At 45.6% G+C, this 24,644-nt stretch overlaps 1 protein-coding gene across 7 annotated transcripts in view; it reads left to right on the forward strand.

Moving 5' to 3' along the window:
• Window positions 1–24,644, forward strand: part of NEDD4L (NEDD4 like E3 ubiquitin protein ligase) — a 335,178-nt gene that overhangs the window by 152,240 nt on the left and 158,294 nt on the right. Inside the window, exon 1 of one of the 7 annotated variants that reach the window (XM_053205755.1) lies at window positions 3,353–5,315. The exons of 5 other annotated variants lie outside the window; for them this stretch is intronic. In XM_053205755.1, coding sequence (XP_053061730.1) covers window positions 5,293–5,315 — 23 coding nt within the window. In that variant the 5' untranslated portion in view covers window positions 3,353–5,292. Of the gene's footprint in view, window positions 1–3,352; window positions 5,316–24,644 lie in introns of those variants that run through there. One more of the 7 variants, XM_053205756.1, reaches the window with a different exon arrangement.

The raw sequence follows: 24,644 nt of genomic DNA on the forward strand, positions 1-24,644 counted from the left end.
TAGTCCTTTGGCTTTATTTATATATGTACATGGACATTATTTATTTGGAATAGTGCTATAATATTGTTTGGAATGGTGCTTTTAAACCAGTATTTTAAGGTGAACATTTTATTGTAATACTGTTTTTAGAAAGATGACTTTTGAAGGCTGCAGAGCATGGGCAGATTCACAGTGGCTTTTAAGGGAAAAAAAAATCAAGATGATCTCAGTAAGTGGCAAGTCCTGCTAAGATTAAAACCAAAAACAAAAGCACTGAGAAGCCTTTGGAATCCTACTCTGAGGTTTAAATTTTGTGTTCATAATAAGATCTTGTTTTGAATGAAATCGGCCATCACACTTTTCTTATTCCCTTTGGTTACATTGATTTAAAATGTACCTTCTGTGTACTTCCTCTGCTTTCCATGGGAACATACTGATCCATTGTGACCCTTTATGGTGTTTCGTAAGATCCCGCCTTACAGATCATCCCAGTCTTCTAAGTGTAGTAAACCATACTGGACAACTTTTTTTGGTAATATGTCAGAATTGCTGGGAGCCATAAAAATGTACATTTAATCATAAGCAATGCAGAATAAAGAATTGCCATGAACTGTAAACATTATTTTCGAAATTTAAATTTGGAACAAAAGGTCCCCAAAGGATATGAGTGAGACTGGAAGCGGCGTTTCCTATTGACAGACTTCTGGTAGACCCGCCCCCCTGGTCATTCACAGGCTTCCCTCCCGTGGCCTTTCCTTGTCAGGAAGTACGTGGGGAAATACCAGGAAAGACTACTATCCCTTGCACTCCCTTTGCTAACTGCGTGTTGTCCACACTGTGGAACTGAATTATCTGTCTTAACACCAACAGCTTCCTGTTCACCAAATCCAGACACCTACGTTTGCTTAGCACCCTCTTCTTCAACCTTTATGTAGCCCTTGACCCTTAACTCTCTTGGCTCCTGGCTCTCCTTTCCTCTCTGACCACTCCTTTTGTTATGTCTTCTCCACGACTCTAATTATTGCCTTATGATTTACTTTTCCCTTGCAAGTCTCATAGTTGCCTTAATGGCAGTTGGTGCTGTTGCCTTAATGGAGATTAAAACTCACAAGCTATAAAAATGTATACATGTAAATATGTCAAACTAAAAAATCGGACTATGTTATACATAGCTTTACAGCTTCTGTTTCTTAAAATTAAATTTTGATTGTTTTCTCAGGTTGAAAAGTATTTTTTGAGGATGTGAACACACAGGTGTCTGTAATTTGTTTTCTCTACGGTTGGTCATTTAAGGTTGTAGTTTTTAGTTTAATGAAGGTACAGTATTGCTTCACTATATCCCTGATTATTTCCCTTGGAAAGATTCCTTGGATTGGGATTATTAAATCAAGGGGATGAGTGTATTTAGTCTTGTAGATTGTCTGTAGGATCTTGAACTCCTTCTCAGCGAGATCCTCTTCTGAGGCTTTCTTCATCTTTATTTATTCTGCAGCAGATTCCTTGTTTCTAGTTTCTGTTAACTCTAGGTTACTGTGTCCACTGCTAACCACAGTGGCCTGGGAAGCCACAGTCTATGCGTGTCCACCTCCCTTTAGGGATGCCCATTGCATTCATCCAGCCAGCCTTCATACCTTCCTCCTCGATCCTCGTGCATGGGGAGGGCGGTGGAACCTGCAGTGTCACCCCTTATGGGGCCACTCTGAGTTTATGGGACTGTCTTCCATCAGACTTTAGAGCTGCTCGATGTGCTCGACTCAGCCCTGCTCTGATCCCTTTTGCTCTCCAGTTGTTCCAGACTTTGAGTATTCTTGACTCTTGAATCTGTGATTCCCTCACTCTCAGCCCCATGACCTGGTCTTCTCCTTTGCGGGGGCCGGGGAGGGGGGTAGATACCGCAAAAAAGCAACCCTCAGAGGGAGAAATACAATAAACTGCTCTTTGCTGTTCCTCACCCCTGCCCTGTCTACAACAGCACTTGTCCTTTATTCTTCTGTGGCACCTCCTTTGCCTCCCAGGGGAAACTTAACAGTATCTGGAGATGTTTTGGGTTGTCACACCCAGGAAGAGCTCTGTCTCATGGATGGAGAGCACCAGGGATGCTGCTGAACATCCTACAGTGCACAGAACAGCCCCCACAAAGAAGAATTACCCAACCCCAAGTGTAGCCCAAGTTCAAAAAACCTGCCTTTTGACATACCCGCCGACCTTGGCCACACTCCATCAGTTAGCCAGTGTCTGCATCCTCGTCTCTCTGTGCTACAGCTGCTCTGTAGGGCAGTGGGTTTCCTTTTGGAGACAATAGAGAGATTTGATCATTTCAGGCTATCCTCGGTTAATAGTATAGTGAGAGCGGGGATAGGAACACTGGATTAGGACTGAATGTTTGGGTTGAATCTGTATTAGCATTTATTCCTAGATTGTGGTGCCTCTGTGGTCCCTCCTCTAAACAGAGGGACTTGAACTAAACCTTCCAGCATTTCCTCCGTTGTGAACAATTCTTAATTCAGTGCTAAGATGGTTGTCGGTAGATTTAATTGCATTTTAGTGGCGGTTGAGCAGAAGCTGATTTCTGTGGGTTTTGGGGAGAAAGATGTGCAGGTAGGTCCCTTGGTCAATTAGATTAACCATAAACGGAAGTGGCAAAATTGCAGTTGGAAAGGTCATTTTTTCCCCCCCTTCCGCCAGTATACGGTTTTCTGTGCATTATTCAAGGCAGAGCGTCAGTAGACCGGGAGGGCGTAAAAGTACTAAAATGAAGCGCTTGGCTGAGGGGGAATGGTTATTAATGAGAAATCTGAGATCTGTCTGCATTTTTTATATTAATAATTTGAATTACGTGATTCTTGAACTGGTGTATGAACTTGCTAAGGCTGCCATAACAAAGTACCACAACAGATGTATTTTCTCACAGTTCAGGGGCCTGAACTTGTGAGAGCAAAGGTGTCAGTGGGTTGGTTTCTCCGGAAGTCCCTCTCCTTGGCCTGCAGGTGGCCATCACTTCCCCGTCTCTTCACGTGGTCTTCCCATTATGCACCTATGTCCATAGTTTCTCTTGTAAGGACACAGGTCATACTGGACTAGAGGCCCACCCTGAAGATTTCATGGTAGCTCAGTTACTTCTTGGAAGACCCCGTCTCCAAACATAGTCACATGCTGAGGAAATAAGGGTTAGGACTTGAACATAAGAATGGGGGGTGGGGGCGGGGGGAGACACGATTCTCAACCCGTAACAGTTGGGTAACATTTGATGAGAAGTTTAGGTACCTTTTATATATGTATATATTTAAGTTTATTCATTTTGAGAGAGACAGTGGGTTGGGGAGGGGCAGAGGGGGGTTGGGGAGAGAGAGAGAGAGAGAGAGAGAGAGAGAGAGAGAGAGAGAGAGAGAGAGAGAATGAGAATCCCAAGCAGGCTCCACACTGTCCGCGCAGAGCCTGATGTGGAGCTCGAACTCATGAACGGTGAGATTATGACCCAAACCAAAACGAAGACTTTTGTATACTTAATTGACTGAGCCACCCAGGCCGCCCCTTCCCTTTTATCTTTTTTTTAAGTTTATTTTTAGTAATCTCTATGCTCAATGTGGGGCTGGGCCCCACGACTCTGAGATCAGGAGTTGCACATTCTTCTAGCTGAGCGAGCCAGGTGCCCCGGTGCCTTTTATCTTTAATGGAACAGGCAAACCGTTGAGTAACTTCTTCAGCTTGCTAAGGTGTATTTTCTTGTACTGTGGTTCTTAGGTTTTTAACCTTCCAGCCGGTGTATAAATGTGAGCCAGCTTATTAATTTTGTAATTTTAGATGTAGTCAGAGATGGAGTTGCTGCTCTTAAATGTGTTACTTGTGTGTCCTCACCTGTTGAATACTAAATGCTTAGGGTATTTCCCCTTGTCGTTTCGAGATTCCTACTAAAAATGGTTCGAACTGTCAGCCTGTGTGCGGAGAGTGTATTTGGGGATGGGGTTTCTGGCAGTAACCTGGTTCACAGGTTCCCCAGCAAGGCTTCGGTGATGCTCCTAACCACGAGAGGTCACCGGCTCCCCTGGTGACCTGTCTCGTCCCAGCACCTCCGGGAATCCCAGCCTTAGAGCACCTGTGGGAACCTGAAAGTCTAGTTTAGAGGTTCTTGGCTGACGTGCCAGGAACGCTTCATGAGTGAGCATGCCCCCAGATTGGAGTTAATGTAAAGTTAGCTTTTTGCTACAAGTGGGGATACTTCCTGTCTCAGCCACAACTGCTGGGCTTGTAGAGTGGGCTTCCACTTGGCTTTGGGCACGAGCAAAGAGGCGGAGCTTAGTGCCAGTCGCAAGCCAAAGAAAGAGCACACCTTTTACCTGGTCTCGGGGAGTCCGGTAAGGGCGGTAAACTGTACCCCTCCAGTGGGACCCAGTGCTGAAGAAGTGCCAAGGTGAGCCCCACGGACCCTCTCTGTGCTTTTGGTCTGTACCTCAAGGACACCCCCGCTGGTTAATCTGAAATTGGGTTTGCACACCAGACATGGTGGATTGGTTTATAGGGTGGTGCTGTCTGTCCTGTGACACCAGATCAACACCTCCTCTCCCCGAGCACCTCCCCCCCCCCGCCCCCCATCAGTTCTGTTTGGAGTTGTAGTTTGGCTCACAGTTACCTTTGCCCTGGCCTCTTGCCCCTTCAAGACTTTCAGCTTTTTGAGGGCCCAGGTGCTCTCTAGCCTGCCTGGTGTGGAGCCTCGCTCACAGGAACTGGAGAGAAGCCAAGTTTATTGTGCAGGTGAAGAGCAGACCCCTACGGCCGTCTTCCCCAGAAAACTGGGACGCAGCTTTAAAAGAAAAAAGAAAAACAACAGCCCAGCCCAAGTTACAGTGATTAACAGCACCCTGTGCTCTCCGGTTATTGCCTGTCCTGTTTGGTAAACCGTCAGCCCTTCGTTCCCCCTTTGACCGTTGCCGCTTGGAGATGCGGGGCTGCAGGTAAACTAACGTTACCCGCGCTCTGTGGCTGTTGAAACGAATTTACTGAGCTGGGTGGAGTTAGCTAATCCTTATGGTGGGGGTGGAGCTTGACTGCTTTTCCACCAACAAGCACTTCTTTCTAGCTGTCATCGAAGTGAATCATCAGTATAAGTAGCAAGCTCCCCGGATTCCTCCCCAGTTGTGTGAAAACTTCCTGGTGGTCCCCGAGTTCGGGCAGAGGTGTGTGTCGGCAGCTTTTCATCACGGGGAAGGAAGGAGAGGAGGCCAGGAGCCCAAGGGTCGTCGAGGTAGATTCCCGGCCGTGTGACCGCAAAGCTAGCCGAAGCAGACGCTTCCCGGCAGGACAGATGGCTTGTTTTTCATGAGCCTTGAGGACAATTATAGGTAAGAACAAAGACGCCACTGTATGTGTGTTATATGAATGTGTAACGTCTGTTGGCACGGAGTTTGATCTTCGTGTAGGGCCGTTTTTATACCAGTGGCATTACTCTAACACAGCCCAAGATCTTCCAGGATAAATGACTTGTTTTCGGTGTTCAGGGTTAGCTGTAGTTGATCAGTTTTACCCTTGATTTGTACGGATGGCATGGTGGGCAAAGAATGAAACTCGGGGAAAAGAATTAGGATGTCAGTTTTCCTTATTTTTAACCCTTTTGCTTTCTTATCTCTGCCTTGACTAGAAAAATGTACACTTTGTACTCTCAAAACGAATGCACGACGGATGCCTTTGTTTTCTTTTTGAAAAAATAATAGAAAATGTAGACCACTCAGGTTCTGTGAATGTTCTCTGGTTCGGAAGTCCATGTTTGAGGAAGAAACAGGTGTTCTTGTTCTGTTTTGGGTCTCTTTCTGACTTAGAAATCTCCCTGGAGAGGAAGGAGACCCCAGCTGTACTTGGCTTCAGATGAAATAACATCTTAGGTTGGAAACGGTTGGCTTGAGAATGATGGATGGTTTTATCTGCATTGTCGGTAGTGAGAGAAATCTTTCTCCCCCTTATTTTCAGCTTTCATAACTTATTCTGGATGCATCAATGATGATGATTATGACGATGGTTGGTTTGAGAACAAAAATTAAAGCCCATATTCAACTGCGTCCTTTAGGTTTTGCTGTCCTTTTCCCCACCCTTACTACTCATACATACGAATATACTTCATGATTAACACGTGATTTTTCTGTTTCTTTACTGTCTCATTTGATGGTGATTCATAAACTGTTAGCCAACTAGTTAGTGTGTATCAGTGTGCAGGCCACACCTTTCTATTAATGAGCCAGGGTACTTTCAAATAAACATTCCTCATGTTAAATGGTAAGATGGATGGAATTTTAAGACAATTCAGTAAAAATGGGTCAATGATGAGAACTGGCAAAGCCAACAGTCAAATCGGGAGTTACTCTTTAATAAAATATTTCATTTCACATCGAGAAGTCTGTGGTCCGCAGGTGTTTGAGTTAGATTTCCAATCAGACAAGTGAGAACAAGCAGCCAGACTCGAAAAGGGAAATTAAAGAAGCTGTGTGGTATTGTGCTCCCTCCTTTCAGTGATCTTGGGGAGGACAAGGTGAACTTTAATTCCCAAAGGAATGTGAGTAAGCTTGTCAAATCAGGAGGGGGGTGGGAAATGCTTTATTTAATTAGGAGAAAAGGGGAAGGATTTTCACAGATGTTACTTTTTTTTTTTTTTTTTTTTGGTCTTGCCACTGAATGTTGATTGAAGACAATATGTTTAGGACGCTGTTTTGTCAGTATGGAATATAAGAAGCAAAATGAAGGCAGGAATGGAATGATAGGAATTTGCTGCTGGAGGAGTATAAACATTTTATCGGGAAGTGGTTGGTATGGTGGGGAACCCTGTAGACTTCTTGACCACATCTTAGACATAGTTGATGAAACAGAGGCTCTTGTGGGGCATCTGGGTGACTCAGTCAGTTGAATGTCCGACTTCAGCTCAGGTCATGATCTCGCAGTTTGTAAGTTCAAGCCCCCAGGTCAGGCTCCCTGCTGTCAGCCTGTCAGCCCAGAGCTCACTTTGGATCCTCCGCACCCCCCTCACTCTGCCCCTCCCTCACTTGCGCTCTCCCCAAAATAAATAAATATTTAAAAAGACAAAAACCAGAGGCTTTTGTAATTATGGCAGTTGTGTTGGGATTGGGGGGAGGGGGGTGAGGTTGTTTCGACTGTGTCTGAACTTAATTCCGGGCAATCTCATCTGTGCTCTGTGGGGCTTGTCCAAATCAACTTTCAGGTCATTTACATGTAATTTCCTCCACCTTGGCCGAAATCTTTGCCTTCCTCGTGATTTCCCTCCTCGGGTGTTTTGGGTTAGCTAGCAATGATTTAATGTCCTAGCAATGTAGAGGATGCCCGATTCTGTATGTCAGCTCAGAGCTAGCCAGCTAATCTCACCCCTGGGATCCCAGAGACTTCTGAGGTCATTCACCTTTGGGGCGATGGCAGCAGCACACATTCTCAGGTGTTTCCAGAATATACCTTAACTATGTTCTCAGTGGCTCAGAATTCCAAAGAGAGTCACTTGGCACACCTTGACCTCCTGTAAATATTTGCGCTCCCTGTGTGCTTGGCCTGGTTTTCTCGAGAGCACAGGTGAACAGGGAGCACAGGTAGCTCCCTATGCGATCCTGCCCACCTGCCCACCAGGTCGGGCCTGGGGGAGACTGCCAGCTAGCTGCCCCCCTGAAGTCAAAGGGGGCTTTATTTCCGACTCCTGCAAAAGCCGGAGGTTCTGGATCTTTCAGAAAACTCGCCCTGCCCTGCTGTTGTTGCCAAAACTGGATCAGCCCAAATAATCGTAAGATCTTTTCAGGTAACCACGGGCTGTGTGCGCTCTCAGCTGGGACTTGTGCCTTGCTTATTCATCTCAGAGGTAGCTGCTGGGAGAAAAGTGCAAATTCCACCTCCTGAGAGGACACTTACTGTGATGAGCCCTGAGTAATGTATAGAATTGTTGAATCATTATGTCATACACCTGAAACTAACACAATGTGTGTTAATGGTACTTGACTTTAAAAAAGTAAAATAAAATAAAAACCAGCACCTGACGGGCATCATCCCCGAAAACAAAGGATTGATTTTCTTCTAGAGCACAGAGGCCTCCATGGACATTTTTGGAACGGCCCGTGAGACCTGTGACATACCATCACACCCCAGAGGCAGTTAACAGTGTCATTTCACACTAGGTGGAAACGCAGATGAGAGATCTGAGTTGGGTGGACGGAGCTTCCTAGGAGTACGTACAAAAGCGCCACTTGCAGTGACGTGGGCCGTCCTGCCCGTGTCACTGTTACTCACGGGGCCTGCTATAGGCAAGGGATCACAGGCAGGTAAACCACCTGTGACTCAGGCCAGTGCCTGGAAACCCCGTCACGTTATTGGGGCGTTTGGGCATAGATTCTGCAGCAGAGGCCATGTGGAGTCCCGGCGTTGTGATCTCCTGGCGCACGTGCCAGTGCGGGGGTTTGAACCCTCGGCTCCATTAACAAGGTCCAGGAGTTCATTCCGGCCAAGATCTGCCATGCTAAGCGACTCCGTGAGATTTCTAGCCTCATTAAAGGGAATGGGGTGGTGGCCTCAAGGTATTTTAATGTATTCTTCTCCCTTGTTGCCCTTTTATGTTGAGGTTTGTATCTGTGTTCATCGGCAAGCAGTGTATCTGAAAGAGGTGTGTTCTCTTTGGACACTGTCACGTCTGGTCTATTTGCGTGACTATTTGAACTCTTTGACATGGCCGTTTAGCACAGGTGTAACGTCTTGTTCGTTGGGTGGCGCAGTCGGTTAAGCGTCTGACTTCAGCCAGGTCACGATCTCGCGGTCCGTGAGTTCGAGCCCCGCGTCAGGCTCTGGGCTGATGGCTCGGAGCCTGGAGCCTGTTTCCGATTCTGTGTCTCCCTCTCTCTCTGCCCCTCCCGCCATTCATGCTCTGTCTCTCTCTGTCCCCAAAATAAATAAACGTTGAAAAAAAAAATTAAAAAAAAAAATAAAATGGTTCCTCGTATTCTTTCAGTCTGTCAGTTACCAAATACTTACTAAGTGTCTTTGTGCTACATGCTGAGAGGTACTTCTTTTTCCGCCCTACAGTTGGCAGTTTTTGCCGCGTTAACACTTTTTCAAGGTTCATTCCCACCCCCATTATTGTTTTCACTTGATGTATTTTATAAATAGACTTTAACAGCCGTTACGCCCTGGGCTGAGTGAAGATGGCAATCAAAGACGATTAAGACTTAATTGATCTGTAAGATTAATGAGACCAGGAAACACTGACGTCCCCTAATCATGTTAGCTGGTTTAAAAAAAAAAAAAATTTCTCTTCAATTCTTTGTTCACTGTTGGGAAGCCACGTACGAAAGGTAGAGGAGTTTTCATCGGCGTGTGCCAGTGGAACTCTGTTCCCGAAGAAAAAGAAGAGCTCAATGGCTAGAAGGGTTATGTAAAGCAGAGAGGTGTGCGTGTCAGAGAGAGGGAGAGGGAACATGATGAGGTGCGGAGGCCCTGTCACCTGCCAAGGAGCTGCAACTCCCAGATGACAGATCACTCCTTCTGCAGGGATACTGCTATTTAAATTTGATTCTTAGCATGACGTAGGATGGGGGAGTGTTGATGACAAAGCCAGCATCTCGCTTTGTCAATAACCTGTTGAAGAATGAGACCCACAGACTCAACAGTGAGATTCCGAGACTACAGCCCCCTCCCCTCCCTGGGCAGGAGCCTCCGGCCTCATCACCTGTCACCTGTCACCTGTCACCTGCCCCGAGCAGCAGGCCCTGGGCTAATCCTAGGTGCTACCTGCGTCATCATTGAATTGCCCTTTTGTTGTGCTTGGTCACATCTGTATTTGGCTCTGCTGCTTTTTTTCTAAGGGAGGGGAGATGTGTGGGCAGAGAACAAAATGAAATGTTCCCGAATTGAGCCTGCGCCAGTTAAAAGTCTGAATGGCCTCCCAGGGTTTAGGTGAAACTTATTTACTCGACAAATACGCCCTGAGCACCTGAGGGGATGCCCTGGTTTTGGTGCTGGGCAGGCTGCACAGCCCTATACGGTCACCTGGCCCTTCCACTCCCCTTGGAGACCTAACGCCTGGTGGGGGAGACCCACTGCCTGGTGGGGCAGACCCCAAACCAGGTGAACAGATCCTGTAATTGGAGGCAGTGTGAGTGTCTTTAAAGAAATGAAATCAGGAGGAGGGAGTGACCATTATACGGATGGGTGATCTGTTTTTCTTTTGCATGGGAGCTCCTGACGCTTTCCAGTAGGTCTGGTTTGGGTGAGTGTGGAAGCTGTGGCCAGCTCTAGGGTAGTGGCTCCTTTAAAAGTCCTTTAAGATGTCCTTTGCGTGGAAAAGTATACATTGTTGTGCCTAGAAGAGTAAGCAGTCATTCATCTTAGAGCAAAGTGAACAGATACTTCCTGGAAAAAGATTTCCACCCGTCAAACATATTTAAGTACCATCTGGTCTGATTGGAAATGAGGGATACCCACATCTGTGGAGTAGCCTTAAGAATGAATTATTCTCATAATAGGTGTGGCAGCCTAGGTTGCCTAGGTTGAACTCGTGGCTTGCTGTATCATTGACACGACACAGGTTTTGTCATTTGCCAAGTGGAGTTGTTAGGTGACCTCCAATAACTTTTTGTGTCGGGATTTATGATAGCAACTTAGGGAACCAAACCTTGTAAGCTGTCACCGTTTGCAAACTTGAGGCCAAATACTGAGAGGGAAGAGGAATGTGACCACGTGCAGAGCAGGGCACTTGCCAAGCGTGGTCCATACTTCCGAAGTTCATAAGCCAGCATCGTGGAGCATGAGGCAACACGTCCCGAGTTGCTCCGGTTTCCGGGCTGTGTGAGTTCCTGTGCTGTGCTTGGAGGGGAAGCCCTGGGGACCTCCTGCGGTCTGCACGCTGATGAGGACGACAGCAGCTGACCAAGAGCTAAGGGCAGGGGGTGTGGAAGCCTGGCCACTGACGGATGTTAGCTGCTAGAGACCGTGGCATCTAATGATTTCCAGTTGCAAGTGGCAGAACTGGAAGGCAGCCGGCTGTGCCCTCCTGCTGAGCTCACGCCCTTCATTGCGTTGCTGTGTTACCCTATCTTTGTCAAGTGCACAACTGTTCGATTTCTGTGAGGGTCTGCCCCGCCACCTCCAGTTAACGATTTGTCATTTCCTTCAAGTGGCCGTTCAGTCAAAATCACCTTTTCCGAAAGGCCCCAGCATCAGTCCTTTCTCTGAGGTGTGTTATCTTCTGCCACGTTCTTCTTTGCTATTATTTTATTTTATTTTATTTTATTTTATTTTATTTTATTTTATTTTATTTCATTTCATTTCATTTCATTTCACTTTACCTTATTTTATTTTATTTTTTAATTTACTTATTTTATTATTGTATTTTTTATTAAAAAATTTTTAATGTTTTTATTTATTTTTGAGATAGAGACCGAGCATGAGCAGGGGAGGGGCAGAGAGAGGGGGAGACACGGAATCCGAAGCAGGCTCCAGGCTCTGAGCTGTCAGCACAGAGCCCCACATGGGGCTCGAACTCACAGACCACGAGATCATGACCTGAGCCGAAGTCAGACGCTTAACCGACTGAGCCACCCAGGCGCCCCTATTATATTTTTTATTGTATTTACCAACTATCTCCACCTGCCTGAGTGTAAATTCCACAGAGGGAGGGAACTCTAAGTGTTTCTTCCCTGGGGTCTCTGAGGTGCCTAGACCAGTGCCAGAGATATGGTCGGTGTTCAGTGAAAATTGGTTGAATGAAGGAATGGGGAGGGTCTGTGAAAGGAGCCTCCCCTTGGGCTTTTCCCAGTCCTGACTTTGGTCTGTTAGAGGCTGTGGTTTCTTCTGAGCTGTTGATACTTTGAAGTGAGTTGTCTGTAGGTCACCTTGCCCCACCTTCCTGCATTAGCGTAACGGGGTTCGCTGGGTGGCTCTCATTCCTTCAAGAGGAGAGTCTAATGGGAGACTTTCTTACATGCTTTTTGCTAAGGGTCAGAGTTGAGCCTCCCAGCTTCTGTTGCACAGAGAGGTATATCCACAGAGAATAGCTCTGTGACGCTCCGCACAGCTCCTCACTGATGAAGCAAATGTTTTTACCCATTGAGGGTGTTTCCTATCTAATTGCCACTCTAGTTTTCATTGTTCAGCGTGCTGCAGTTACGTGTTCCTGTGTGGCTTTGCTTTGCCTTAATCCTTTATTAATTACCTCTTGTTCAAACTCCCTAAGAGCAGATTATCCTTCACTTTCGGCTTCTCCATTACCAGTGAATTTCTTTGTTTTCAGTCATGACTTAAGAAAAATAACCAAGGAATTGCAAATGAGGCTGTTTTGCCTCCATCCAGTTTATTCCTATTTTAGCAGTCTTTGACTTTAGAATGCTAGAGATAGCTGTTGCTCAGCCTGTGAGCTTTTCATGTTCCACGATATGGTCATGGATATCTTCCAGGATCTGCCTACCAGATAGCTTGAGATTTATCCTAAGTACCTCATATGCCTAACCTGCTCTTGGGCCATCATGATACCCTATGAAGCAATTACTTACTGCAGACCTATGTGTAACTGGAATGTTCTGTACACAAGTGACCAAGACGTGGATGGCTTGTTAGAAGGGATTTTCCAGACCAGTAGCAAAAACGGACATGTAAGTAAATGATTGCTATACTGATTGACTTCTCCTGACAGGAGTGGGGTTTGGGGTTAGGCAGTGTTCTCAGAGACAGTTGAGCTGACCTTTAAGGTTGAATAAGGGTCACGTGCAGGCAAGGTGGGCGCAGGGCATTTCTAGCAGAGGGGAAAACATGGTATGTTTGGAGAACTAAAAATCGTCCCCCTTCGCCAAGTGTGTAAGGCACATGGGTGATGGCATCGCACAGGCAGGCACCAGAGCCAGGCAGACCGTGCATTCTCCGGACTTCGCCTTGTAGGTTACCAAAGAACGGATTCAGGCTGGGTGATTGCTACGAGTTGGACTTGGGTGGTGGAGTTAATATTTGGCTGCATTAACAAGATGAGGAGAGGAGGTTGGGGCTTGCAGTGAATTTCATCCTGGAGGTGTTTTTAATCACTGAGCTTGGATGGCCAGAAGATTTCGTCATTTGTTTGCCTACTGCTCAAGCCTTAGGTCCTCAAAAATTATGGACTACAGAATACAGAGCATAAATCTAATTAGTGGCTAATAATTGGTATTTGGCTAGAATACATAGTTATCCCCACATAGTCTGTTTCTCAAATTTAGATTGCATGTGTCTGGCTAGGGTTTTGTGTTCACTTACACGGAGTCATGCTGTTATCTTTACGTTAATTGCCAAGGTTTCCAACTGCTTTTTTCAATATAGTTCCTGAATATTATTCCTGCAGAATGGGGAAGTCATATGTGTGTTCACCTTGCTAGGGGTAACCTCGCATACTTTGTCCCCTAGTGACTCAGTGAAGGGACAGATCGGGTCTTGTTTTGTGGCGGCACCTGCTACATCCACAAGTGGCATATACTGGATTTTATTTTCGTGTGATTGCTGTTTCGTGGTATCTCAGTCCACATCAGCTGCATAAAAATTTGAGGTTAATTGCAATGAATGTTTTCTCAACACGTGCCTTTTGTAAGGGCAGTGTGGTGTGTGAATATTCTCATCTATATGGAGTCTTACACATCTTCATTTCTTTTTTTATTTATTTATTTTTTTAATTAAATCTGTGCTGAGCTGTCAGCACAGAGCCTGATGCAGGGCTCGAACTCACGAACCATGTGATCATGACCTGAGCCAAAGTCGGAAACCCAACCGACCGAGCCACCCAGGCACCCCAGTACACATCTCTGTTTCAAAAAGCAAACCTTTTTAGGATTGGGTAAAAATCAGCGACACACTACAAAGGCGTGAAAAATGACACAGTTGGAATAAAAACTTATAATGGCATGTGGGGAACTAGTGACACATTTCTTAATACCTCCCTTTCCAGTTGATAAGTAATTGTCAGCAATCTAATCAAGGTTTCTGGAGTTAACTCTGTTTGTTGTTTCTCCCTAACTTAGTCCTCAAACATTGGTATTTCTGTGTCCTCTTAGCTTTCAATATTTAAGTTTTTCTTACAAGTGTGTGTTGATGCCATAAGTTAGTTGTTAAACGTTTTTATGTTTAGTTCATCAAAAGTCGCTCATGATGTTCGTGTTTGCTCTCGGTTAACACGATTGCTGAAATGAGGTTGACGGAAACTTTTTTCCCTCCATTTTGTTGTTTCTTTGAATGTGTTTGAGCCTCTAACTGAGGGCACTCTAGGGAATGACCTCGTGGCTCCCCACGTTGTGAAAAAGGGAAGAAAGTAAAGAAAAGGAGATTTACATGGAAACTACATTCTGTATGTAGTTGATCACTATCAAGTAGGAGACAAACTGAGAAATCTGTTTTGGCGACTCAGGCAAGACCGTGTTTGCAAATGTGTGACCCTGGGACGAAGTGAGCCTCTCAATAACGAGGGGGTAGGCAGTCAGGCAACCAAGAAATATTTACTGAGGGATTTGTTCTGTGGGATGTCAGGTGGAAAAGGCAGACAAGCCTAAAATGTAGGTAGTGGTCTTAAGCGAGAAGTGCAAATAGTATAAGAGAATTAAGGCACACTTGAGAAGGACAAACAATACAGGAAGGCCACGTATTTCAGTGGCGAAGGTCTAACCAGGCACGATTGCAGGAATGTAGAGCATGGAGAGGCTGGTTGGTCTAGGGTGGTTTGTTCTGGGAAGAGGAGGGAGAGGCAGTGCTGACTACCTGGGTTTCCCTTGGAGGGGAGTACGCATGGTCACCCATAAGTGAGCGTGCTCCAAGGGTAAGGGGGCTGAAAACTTTGAAGATAGTAGATCGGCCTGTTTAGGGAATCAAACAGGTATGGATGGTGGGGACAAGTGGTTTCATTAGATTCTGCACGTACACTGCCTGATAGAAATTCTTAGGCATAAGGTAAAACAAGGATCGCATGTCCTATCTGAGCGTAATAGAGGTCCGACTACTACAGTTCTCATGGGAGAGGTGTGCTTTGTTCCGTGTGCTCTCCCCCCCATGATTATTTAACCCTCCTTCAGGGTCTCAGGGACAAGGGGAAACATCTATATGACAAAGTCATCTAGTGGTACAAACCGTAACGCTCAAACACACACCTCTGTGACATATGGTGGTGTAGGTAGGACCAATACCTATTAACAGTTCTAGAACATAGCCTAGGCTCTCTTTAGAAGTCCTTCGATATCCAGTCGCCTCTGACACAGTGACTTAAGGGAGGATTTTAAGATGTCTGAACACTGGGAAGGCGTCGTTTCTTCTATAAACTCCCTTTCTTCTTGACAACACATGGGCCCAGGAGGTCCAAGTGTGAGTATCGGCTATATATTTATTGCATAACCGGGGGACTAAACCGTGTGCTTTGTGACACTCCTCTCTCTTGCTAGCATTGGGGGGCATGAGGCATTATCATCATCTGGCCCTCTTTCTATTGATACTTGTTTTTCTTCCTGTGATAATACCATGAAGCATCATTGTTTTGCCTCTCTTTTCAAACTCTTTGAAAGGCCATGTGGTGATACAGTGCAGAACTCAGCATAATGGACAGGCCAAATGTCTAGTGGTTTGTTTACATGCGTACTAGCCTTGGAGAGAAAACTTTTTAAAAATAACTTTGCAGATTATTATTATTTAAGAGTTGAGGGCACACTTTTGTTTCCTTGGATTGCAGGATTTCACAGGCAGCTGTGTTTTGGTGAGCAGTCTGAATGTGATTGGCAGGCTGGCATTAAAAGTCCACGTATTTTTGGGGCGCCTGGGTGGCTCAGTCAGTTGAGCGGCCGACTTCGGCTCAGGTCATGATCTCATGGTTCGTGAGTTCGAGCCCCGCGTCGGGCTCTGTGCTGACAGCTTGGAGCCTGGAGCTGCTTCGGATTCTGTGTCTCCCACTTTCTCTGCCCCTCCCCTGCTTGTACTCTGTCTCTTTCCCTCAAAAATAAATAAACCATTAAAAAAAATTTTTTTAAAGGGCATGTATTTTAAATGTTCTACAACTTGGTACAGGCCCGTAATCTTTTTTATTTTTAAAATTTTAAAAATTATTTTTGTGTGAGAGATTGAGAGAGCGCAAGTGGAGGAAGACAGAGAGAGAGGGAGACACTGAATCGGAAGCAGGCTTCAGGCTCTGAGCTGTCAGCACAGAGCCCGACCCAGGGCTCGAACTCAGAGCAGTGAGATCATGACCTGAGCCGAAGTCGGATGCTCAACTGACAGAGCTGCCCAGGCGCCCCAGGCCCGTAATCTCTTACCTGCAATTCCAAAATCCAAAAAGCCCTGGCAACTTGGAACATTTTTGTAAGTTTGTAGGAAACTCACTTGATGACAACACCGGACCTGAGCAGATTTGAGTGTTTCTGGTGTTTATGTAGAACACTCGATAGAACTATTCATACATACTGCACAGATCTAACATTTGATTGTGGGGCTTGCCCCAAGCCCCTCCTGGGAACGTTAGGTCAGAATTCAAATAGAGTCATCTTTCTAAAACGAGAAAGGAGTGAGCGTTCTAGAACACATTCGGCTCCAAGTGTTGTTGATAAAGACCGGTTTTAAGGGAGTGGTGACTTCCTAGGGCTGTAATAAAGAACCACAGACTGGGTGGTTTAAAACCTAGACATGCATTGTCTCACAGTCCTGGAGGCTGCAAGCCAGAAATCCGGGTGTCAGCAGAGCCGTGCTCCCTCTGGGGGCTCTGGGGGAACCTTCCGTGCCTCCGTTCTGTTCTGGAGTTGGCTGGTGATCTTCAGTATGTCTCAGCCTGTAGCTGCGTCCCTCTGTCCCTGTGTGTCTTCACATCGTCTTCCTACGTGCACATCTGTGCAAATTTTCTCTTAACTAGGACTCTATTCTGTTGGATTAGGATCCACCCTGATGACCTCATATTAACTGGATTACTTCTATAAAGGCCCTTTTTAATTTTTTCATTTTATTCCTTTTTTGAGAGAGACAGAGCACGAGCAGGGGAGGGGCAGAGAGGGAGGGAGACACAGAATCTGAAGCAGGCTCCAGGCTCTGAGCTGTCAGCACAGAGCCCGATGCAGGGCTCAAACTCACAAACTCACAAACCGCAAGATCATGACCTGAGTTGAAGTCGGACACTTACCCAATGGAGCCAGCCAGGTGCCCCAAGACCCTATTTCATAGTAAGGTCGCATTCTCAGATACTGGGATACTTCAACTTACCTGTCTTTTGTCGTGGGGGTGGTGGGGGGCACGATTTAGCCTATAACCCAGGGAATGGTTCAAGATGACCTACTCCCTTCTTTCTGTGTTCAGGTGTGTGCCAAGTTCAAGACCTCAGCCTCAGGGCTTTCCTGGTGCTCCCCATCCCTGGCAGCTATGTCACTGAAGGGGCACCACTCTTGGGGCTGCTTGTTGAGACTTCAGAAGCTGCCACGTCTCCTGCTAACCTCAAGCGAGGGAGGAACCCCTTTTCTCAGAGAGTCTTGCGTGCGAGAAGAAAGACAGATTCTTGTAGCGAGAGCTGCACTTAGGGTTAGCTCCTGAGGTACGACCGGGACTGCGGTCACTCCCACCCTGAGAAGTCTACACTCTTACTAAGCAGGTTAAAGGAAAGATCATGCAGAAAGTGCTGGGCACAGAGTAAATGTTCGGGGATAGAGAGGTTAGTGTTTCCGTGCCTAGGACCCATTGAGCAGAATACACAGCTGGCTTCAGGTCCCCCTTCTCCCCACACGCTTCCCTGTTTGCCCGAGGCTTGCTCTCAGCAGACCCGTGGTTTACCGGTCCACACGGCACCTCCCTCTGCCCGACCTTTGTTCCTGAGACCACGGTGGTCTCGGCCGTGACCATCTCTGTGGCGGCCAGAGGGGTGCTGAACACCTGTCTCCGTGTGTCCCCTTCAGTCCCAGTGTCCCGAAGCGTGCGGTGACCATGACAGCAGAGGCGTACCCCAGCTGTGCTGTGGGAGCCAACGCTCTTCCGAGTTCATTAAAAGTATCCTTTCCTCTGTTTAGTTAATAAAGGCCGAGCTCCCTGAGTAGTTCTCTACTTGAGAATTGGCTGTCTTTCCCAGATTGGCACGGCTCAGTGTTGATTCTGCTTTGGCTTTGAGTTCCAAGTTCCTCTGTTGGACCAGCGGTGTTCCTTCACGAGCACAAAGACACAGGTGGGATTAGCCAAGGAGTTGACCTCAATGTTCCTGAAGAGCGATGACTGCTCCTACACTGCTCCCACACTGGGTCTCCTCCCACACTGGCTGATTTCAGTGCCGTTCCGTGTCTGTGCACCTGTGTTTTAAGGCTACTAGATACATTTGGGGGTAAAGGGAACTAATGTATTAAAAAAAAGAGAATGTATCTTTAATCTTCATTTGAAGTTTGAGTTGGATTGATTTTTCTTTCGAACCATGAGAGAAGTAGATGAGCAGGTATCCGTCTCCTACCTGCCTCATGTAAGATCAGAGAGGCTGACCGAAGCATCACCTCTCAGATTCCCCTGCCTTATTTCCTTTAGAACAGAATGCCTGACAGGCTTGTGTTATTCCAGGGTACTTGTAACTGTTTTCTCATTAGACAATGGTGTGTTTTTAAACAGGCAAGAACCCACTCACCTTTGCTCTAAAATAAACAAAAAGCAGTTCTAGCTGGTTAATGAAAATGACAGGTAGGCCTTGTAGATTGCCCTTCCTACACCCCAGTAAACAAGGGCACGGTCGGGTGTCAAAGACCTTGGCATCCAGTAGAGGTGAGGCTGTACCGTCTTCCCACCCTCTAGGGGTGATTGGGTAGTGGGAAGGGAAAAACTGAGTTGAATGGACCCATTGTGCTGCTGGATCCTGGAGAAACAAAGAGGAAAAGTGGAGTCTCCGTGGTTCCCAAAGTGTGGTGCCCAGATGAGCAAATTGTTAGAGATGCAGAGTATCGTCCTGTTCTACCTTGGGTCAGAATTGGAAACTCAGGGACGGGGGCCCACCAGCCTGTGTTTTTGTCAGCCCTCCGGGTGATTCTGATGGCCGCCATGGCTTGAGAATCTCTGCTCTAGGAATTTCTAATCCCCAGGTCAGAGCCAGTGCGGTGATGCTGTGTGCTAGAGAACAGACCCATCTGCCTTTGAGGCTTCTTCATGGTGCACGTACGGCAGACAGGGCACGTGTATGTATTCTCAGTTGCTCTGGTTAATATTTACGGAGGGCAGACACCATCAGAGTATAGGGACTGCCAAGTGAGAGCAAGATCGAAGTAGGTACCTGGACAAAGGTGAAGTGTAGACGGGGGGGGGGGGGGGGGGTGTGTGGCAAGGGGGAGCCAACTTGTGACAGGATGGGCAGCACACGTGGGGAATGTCAGAAGGTTTCCTTGATAAATCTCCCCAACTTCCCAATTTTTTTGTCGGAGCGGTATCCTCTGTGCCACAAGGGTTCTTATGTGGTGACGTGGTGCCCCACATAGATTGCCTTCTCTGGCCTGAATGGTTGATAGATGGAGCGAATTTCTATTTCTACTAGACTATAAAAGGTGCTTAAATCCTAAGAGTCGGACTGTACGGTTTTCAAAGAACTTCTTTGGGGATGATTTAGCATTTAGGCCCACGATCACTGAGGATCCAAAGGACTTGTAAGATTGAAGCCTATTTTCAGCCAGCTCAGGATTCTGTCAGCGGGAGCCTGGAGGAAGGTACTGGGGAGAGGATATGGCTCTCCTCTCTGTTGCTACGTGGGAGAGCCTGGTGGATTGCACTCTTTCTTGATAGCCATTTATGCACCTGTTATTAACATGTTTGCCCCACCCAGAGAGTTTCTGCCTGAACTACTTGGAATTCCTATCTATTTTTCTTCCTTGGAGTTCTGGAAGCTCATTACCCTTGGTGCAAAACAAAGGTATATTTATTTACATAAACGTTTAGAGTTGATAACACTTTGGCAGGCAGGAATGAATTCTATGGAGCGTGTGGTCAGTGAATACACAAGCATGGTAGAGATAAATTGGTCTTTGAAAACGTATGGCTTTGGGGTTATGCTGATTACTCAGTTAAATACATAGAATAGCTACTTAAATCTTTAAGATCGGTGAAGACTGATAATGACAGAATTTAACTGGTAGATTTGAAAGTGTGTTTTTATAGCGAGGCTATACTATCACATGGGTTTATTACGCATGGACATTCTCCTGGGTTTTTTTAAATGAATTAAATGCCACAGATAATTTAATGATAAAGACCGTATACTCTCTTAAATAACAGTAGTAGGGCTTTTTGCGTGTGCGCATGCGTTTTTAAAAATGGGTGCTCAGGTAAAAAAAAGTGTTTTCCAGATAGAATTTTTGTTCATGGAACCATATCTGAGACGGTGGGCTGGGGGCAGGGGAGGGGAGGAATGGGGAGATGATTCATTACATAGTTTTGTATTCAGCCAGAGCATCTGAGGAGTATTTAAAGTTTATACAAAGTGAACCCGAGTTACGTATTTTTAGTGTGCGTACTCTATGGTTACAGTTACCCCGGATCCTCAAAATTAGGGCCCCTCTGTGTTTGGGTTATTGTCTACTGTTTTATGCTGGGCTAGTCCTGGAGAGGTTACAAACGTGACTAGTTATAAAGGTTGAAGACAATGATTAAAAATACCTCTGAACTGTCATGGCCACTTGAAGTTATGAAATTACGTAATTGTAATTATGTTTGATATAATGGTCTTGTTTGGCTGAAGATTTTCATAATGTCATTGCTTATCAAGAGACAACATCAGAGCGCCTGGGTGGCTCAGTTGGTTGAGCGTCTGACTCTTGATTTCGGCTCAGGTCATGATCTTGCGGTTCATGGAATTGAGCCACATGTCGGGCTCCATGCTGTCTGGGAGCCTGCTTGTGATTCTCTCCATCCCTCTCTGCCCCTCCCCTGCTCCCTGTCTCTCTCTCTCCCTCTCTCTCTCTCTCTCTCTCTCTCTCTCAAAATAAATAAACATAAAAGAAAAAAAGGAAGACAGACAATACTACTGTACTACTTGAGGACGGTCAGAGGAGTTTTCATTTTGTTGGTCCATTTCTAGTCTGAGAAGTGCAGATCTTTTGATCTCTAGATGGCTTATTGTGGGATATTCACTTACATTAGGCGGTAAGCCCCCTCAACTTTCCAAACACTCTTAGGTTGCGGAATGCTCCCTGCGTGTGAGTAGGTGCCTGTGCCCCACATTCCTGAATTACTTTTTCAGAGGTAGATTCTTGTGCGAAGTCTTATCTCATCAGTTGGGAAAATGGGTAATGTCTCTCAAAAGCACATTTGAATTGCTCCCTCCCTTAGATGTGCATGGGGGCTAACAGTTGAGGCCTTTGGCAGAGTGGATTTTAAGACTCTCCTAAAGAGATAATACAAAGGTGCTGTGACCTAGTCATTACACATTGCTTCACTGGCGTGGGCCCCACAGGAAGACGCGTGCTGGTACAATGACGATGAAGCAGACTTCGCCAACAGGACACTGAGCATAGGTACTATGGGAATTAAGATAGTCCCTTTTACTCCACTTACTGTGTTCCAGACCTTTCTTTCAAGGCCCTCTGAGACGTCTTTACTCTGTTGCTTGAAAAGGAAGGTGGCTGTTAAATCAGGGATTGAGGCGAAAGCTGCAAATGCCTCTATACCTACTTTATCGGCACACACATGATATTTTTAACTTGAATTTTCTAGTTGCTGCCATTTGGGACCATTTCTGGAGCGGGGGTGGGGGTGGTGGGATGGCGGTAGCCACTCTGGGACTGGCTGTGACCTCCAGTCTCGGCATCCCAACTGAACAGGAACATAGCTCTGCTATTTGGACTTTATGGAGAAATGAGAGGAAGGAAAAAAAATCCCTCATGGTCTCATGGTCTCCTTAATATAGTAATAAACACTATTTTATAGTTTGGTGTATTTATAATGCAGTAGTTATATTTGCGTTTATAGTTGTGATGATAAACAATTTTAACTTGATTTTTAGACAAAGCACAGGCAACTAAATCAAGTTCATTAATACCTACTTAATGGCTCCATAGCATTTCATATGTACATATATATATGTTAGGAGATCTTCTCCTCATTCATGAAATGGGGTCACTAACATCCTCCTTGCCAGGACTGTTTCAGGGATTAGAGATGGTGTATACATAAGACACAAAATACAATGCCATTCATCCAGGAAGTACTTGATAGATGATACTGGAAGTTATTACCTCTGTTCATAAGATATTCCCTGCATTTCTGACTGTCTTAGAATAATCATAAAAACTTACAGCTTCTTTGAGTTCTTTTTTTTTTTTAAATGTTTGTTTGTTTTTGAGAGAGAGACAGTGCGAGCCAGGGAGGGGCAGAGAGAGAGAGAGAGAGACAGACAGACAGACAGACAGACAGGCACAGAATCCGAAACAGACTCCAGGCTCTGAGCTGTCAGCACAGAGCCTGATGTGGGGCTCGAACCCACAAACCATGAGATCATGACCTGAGCTGAAGTCGGACACCCAACCAACTGAGCCACCCAGGCGCCCCACTTCTTTGAGTTCTTAATATGCACAGCCAACTTCATAAAGGCAGCATTTGCAGTATGTGCCTTCCTTCTTGTCTGACTTTGTTTTCTGTGGAGGGGAGGGGTAGACTACCTCTCAGAGGGCCCCATCTCCTCTGTGACTCTTTGTCTCTGTTCCCCTGCCCCCCATTCCTTTGACCTCCTCCATTGCATAGTCCTTTGCATATGGTGGACACTCAGTGACTATTTGAGGAATTAAATCATTTACTAGACAGGTTCTGAAAAGGGAGCTGTTTTTGTTGTCCCTCCTTTATGGCTTTGTGAGCTGCTCTCCACTCTGTTAAAGCTTTACTAGAAGGAAGTGTTTTCTTAACCTTTGATAGTTGCCTGTATGTGGGGAAAATACATAATAGAGTATGCTGGAGACAAAGGCTACTGTATGAAAATTTACAATTTATAGGTGAAACTTTTTTTCTGGTGACTATATGCAGTGAACAATAGTTATACTCTTAGAACGTAAGAAAACGTTGGTTTTAAATAGTTGGTTTTGTGTTTTTTTTTAAACAAACTCTTTTAAATGTTTTCAGGAGCTGTTCCATGTCTCCAGAGATGTCAACAAATTATGTATATATGTGTTAGAGGTAGACAGCTGGGCCTGCAGTTACACCCCCCGACCCTTCTAGGCTTCCAGGATTCTCGGGGACCCCAATCTGAGGACCGCCCCCCCCCCCCCCCCCCCCATGACTGGTTGTAGATGGCATGGGACCAAGAGTCAGTCCCGACTAGCAATTTCAAGGCTTAGGAGATGGGAAAGGTTGTAGGATAGGATGAAGTCCCTCATCGCTCCCAACCACAAAATCACAAAGCATTGAAAAGCGTATTCTTTTTCAGCAGTTTCACAGAATATGCCTAAGCTGTAAAATTGTAATGCCTCTCTTAACCTGCCTTGAGCCAACATAAGAATTCATTGGTCTCTAAACTGCCCCACTGCTGTCTTGTATTTGTTGAAAGAACGTACAGAGTAAGTCATTGCCATTATTGGTAACGAGTGATGTATTTCAAAGTACCTTTCATGCCTTTCATTAAGTCTCAAAGACTGGAACATATATGCGTATTCTTTCAAAAATCTTCAGTAGTCATCCATTTAAGGCAATTTTCTGGGTAGAAAAAAAATTTTTTTGAAGCCCTTTTGGGTTTTTACTGAAATGTAGACTAGCAATGAAATTACAGGTTTGACGGCCTCGTCAAAGAGTTTGTTATGGTTGAAGCATATGTGTAACTGTTATTGGTATTTTCATAACTTTTTTGCATTTATAAAAATAGTACTTGCTCACAGTGGAAAATTCAGAAAAAAAACTATGAAGAAGAAAATCAGCATAATTCATAAACTTATCTAGAGAGAACAGCTATTAACTTTAGCTATGGTTTTCTCCATTACTTTTTTTTTTTAACATTTATTTTTGAGAGACAGAGAGACCGAGCACAAGCAGGGAAGGGGCAGAGAGGGAGAGAGAGAGACACACACAGAATCTCAAGCAAGCTCCAGGCTCTGAGCTGTCAGCACAGAGCCCGACATGGGGTTGAACCCACAAACTGTGAGATTACGACCTGAGCCAAAGTCGGACGCTCAGCCGACTGAACCACCCAGGGACCCCTCCATTACTTTGTTTGTATGTGTATGTAGAATTAGCCACGTTTTTAGGTCCTGCTTATTCCTTAGTATTAGACTATGATTATTTTCTCCCATTTAAAAATATTTGAGGGGCGCCTGGGTGGCTTAGTCAGTTAAGCGTCTGACTTCCACTCAGGTCATGATCTCATGGTTCGTGAGTTCAAGCCCAGCATCAGGCTCTGTGCTGATAGCACAGATCAGCTTCAGATCCTCTGACTCCCTCTCGTTCTGCCCCCCCCCTCGTTCTCTCTTTCTGTCTTGCGTGCTCTCTCTCTCTCTCTCTCTCTCTCTCTCTCAAAATAAATAAACTTTAAAAACGTTATTTGAGACATGATTTTCGTGGTTTCATATGCTAGCACATGATTACACCAGAATTTATTGAATCACTTCCCTATTGGGCTGAAAGTTTGCTTCTAATTTCTTTTTATACATGATGCTGTAATGAGTATCTTTTGCACGTCAGTATTTGCTTGCATGTCTGGTTATTTCTTTGGGATTAATCCTTAGAGATAAGTTGAATCAAAGGCGTCA

This window comes from Acinonyx jubatus, chromosome D3 (assembly GCF_027475565.1).
Source record: "Acinonyx jubatus isolate Ajub_Pintada_27869175 chromosome D3, VMU_Ajub_asm_v1.0, whole genome shotgun sequence".
In the NCBI taxonomy this organism is placed as follows: domain Eukaryota; kingdom Metazoa; phylum Chordata; class Mammalia; order Carnivora; family Felidae; genus Acinonyx; species Acinonyx jubatus.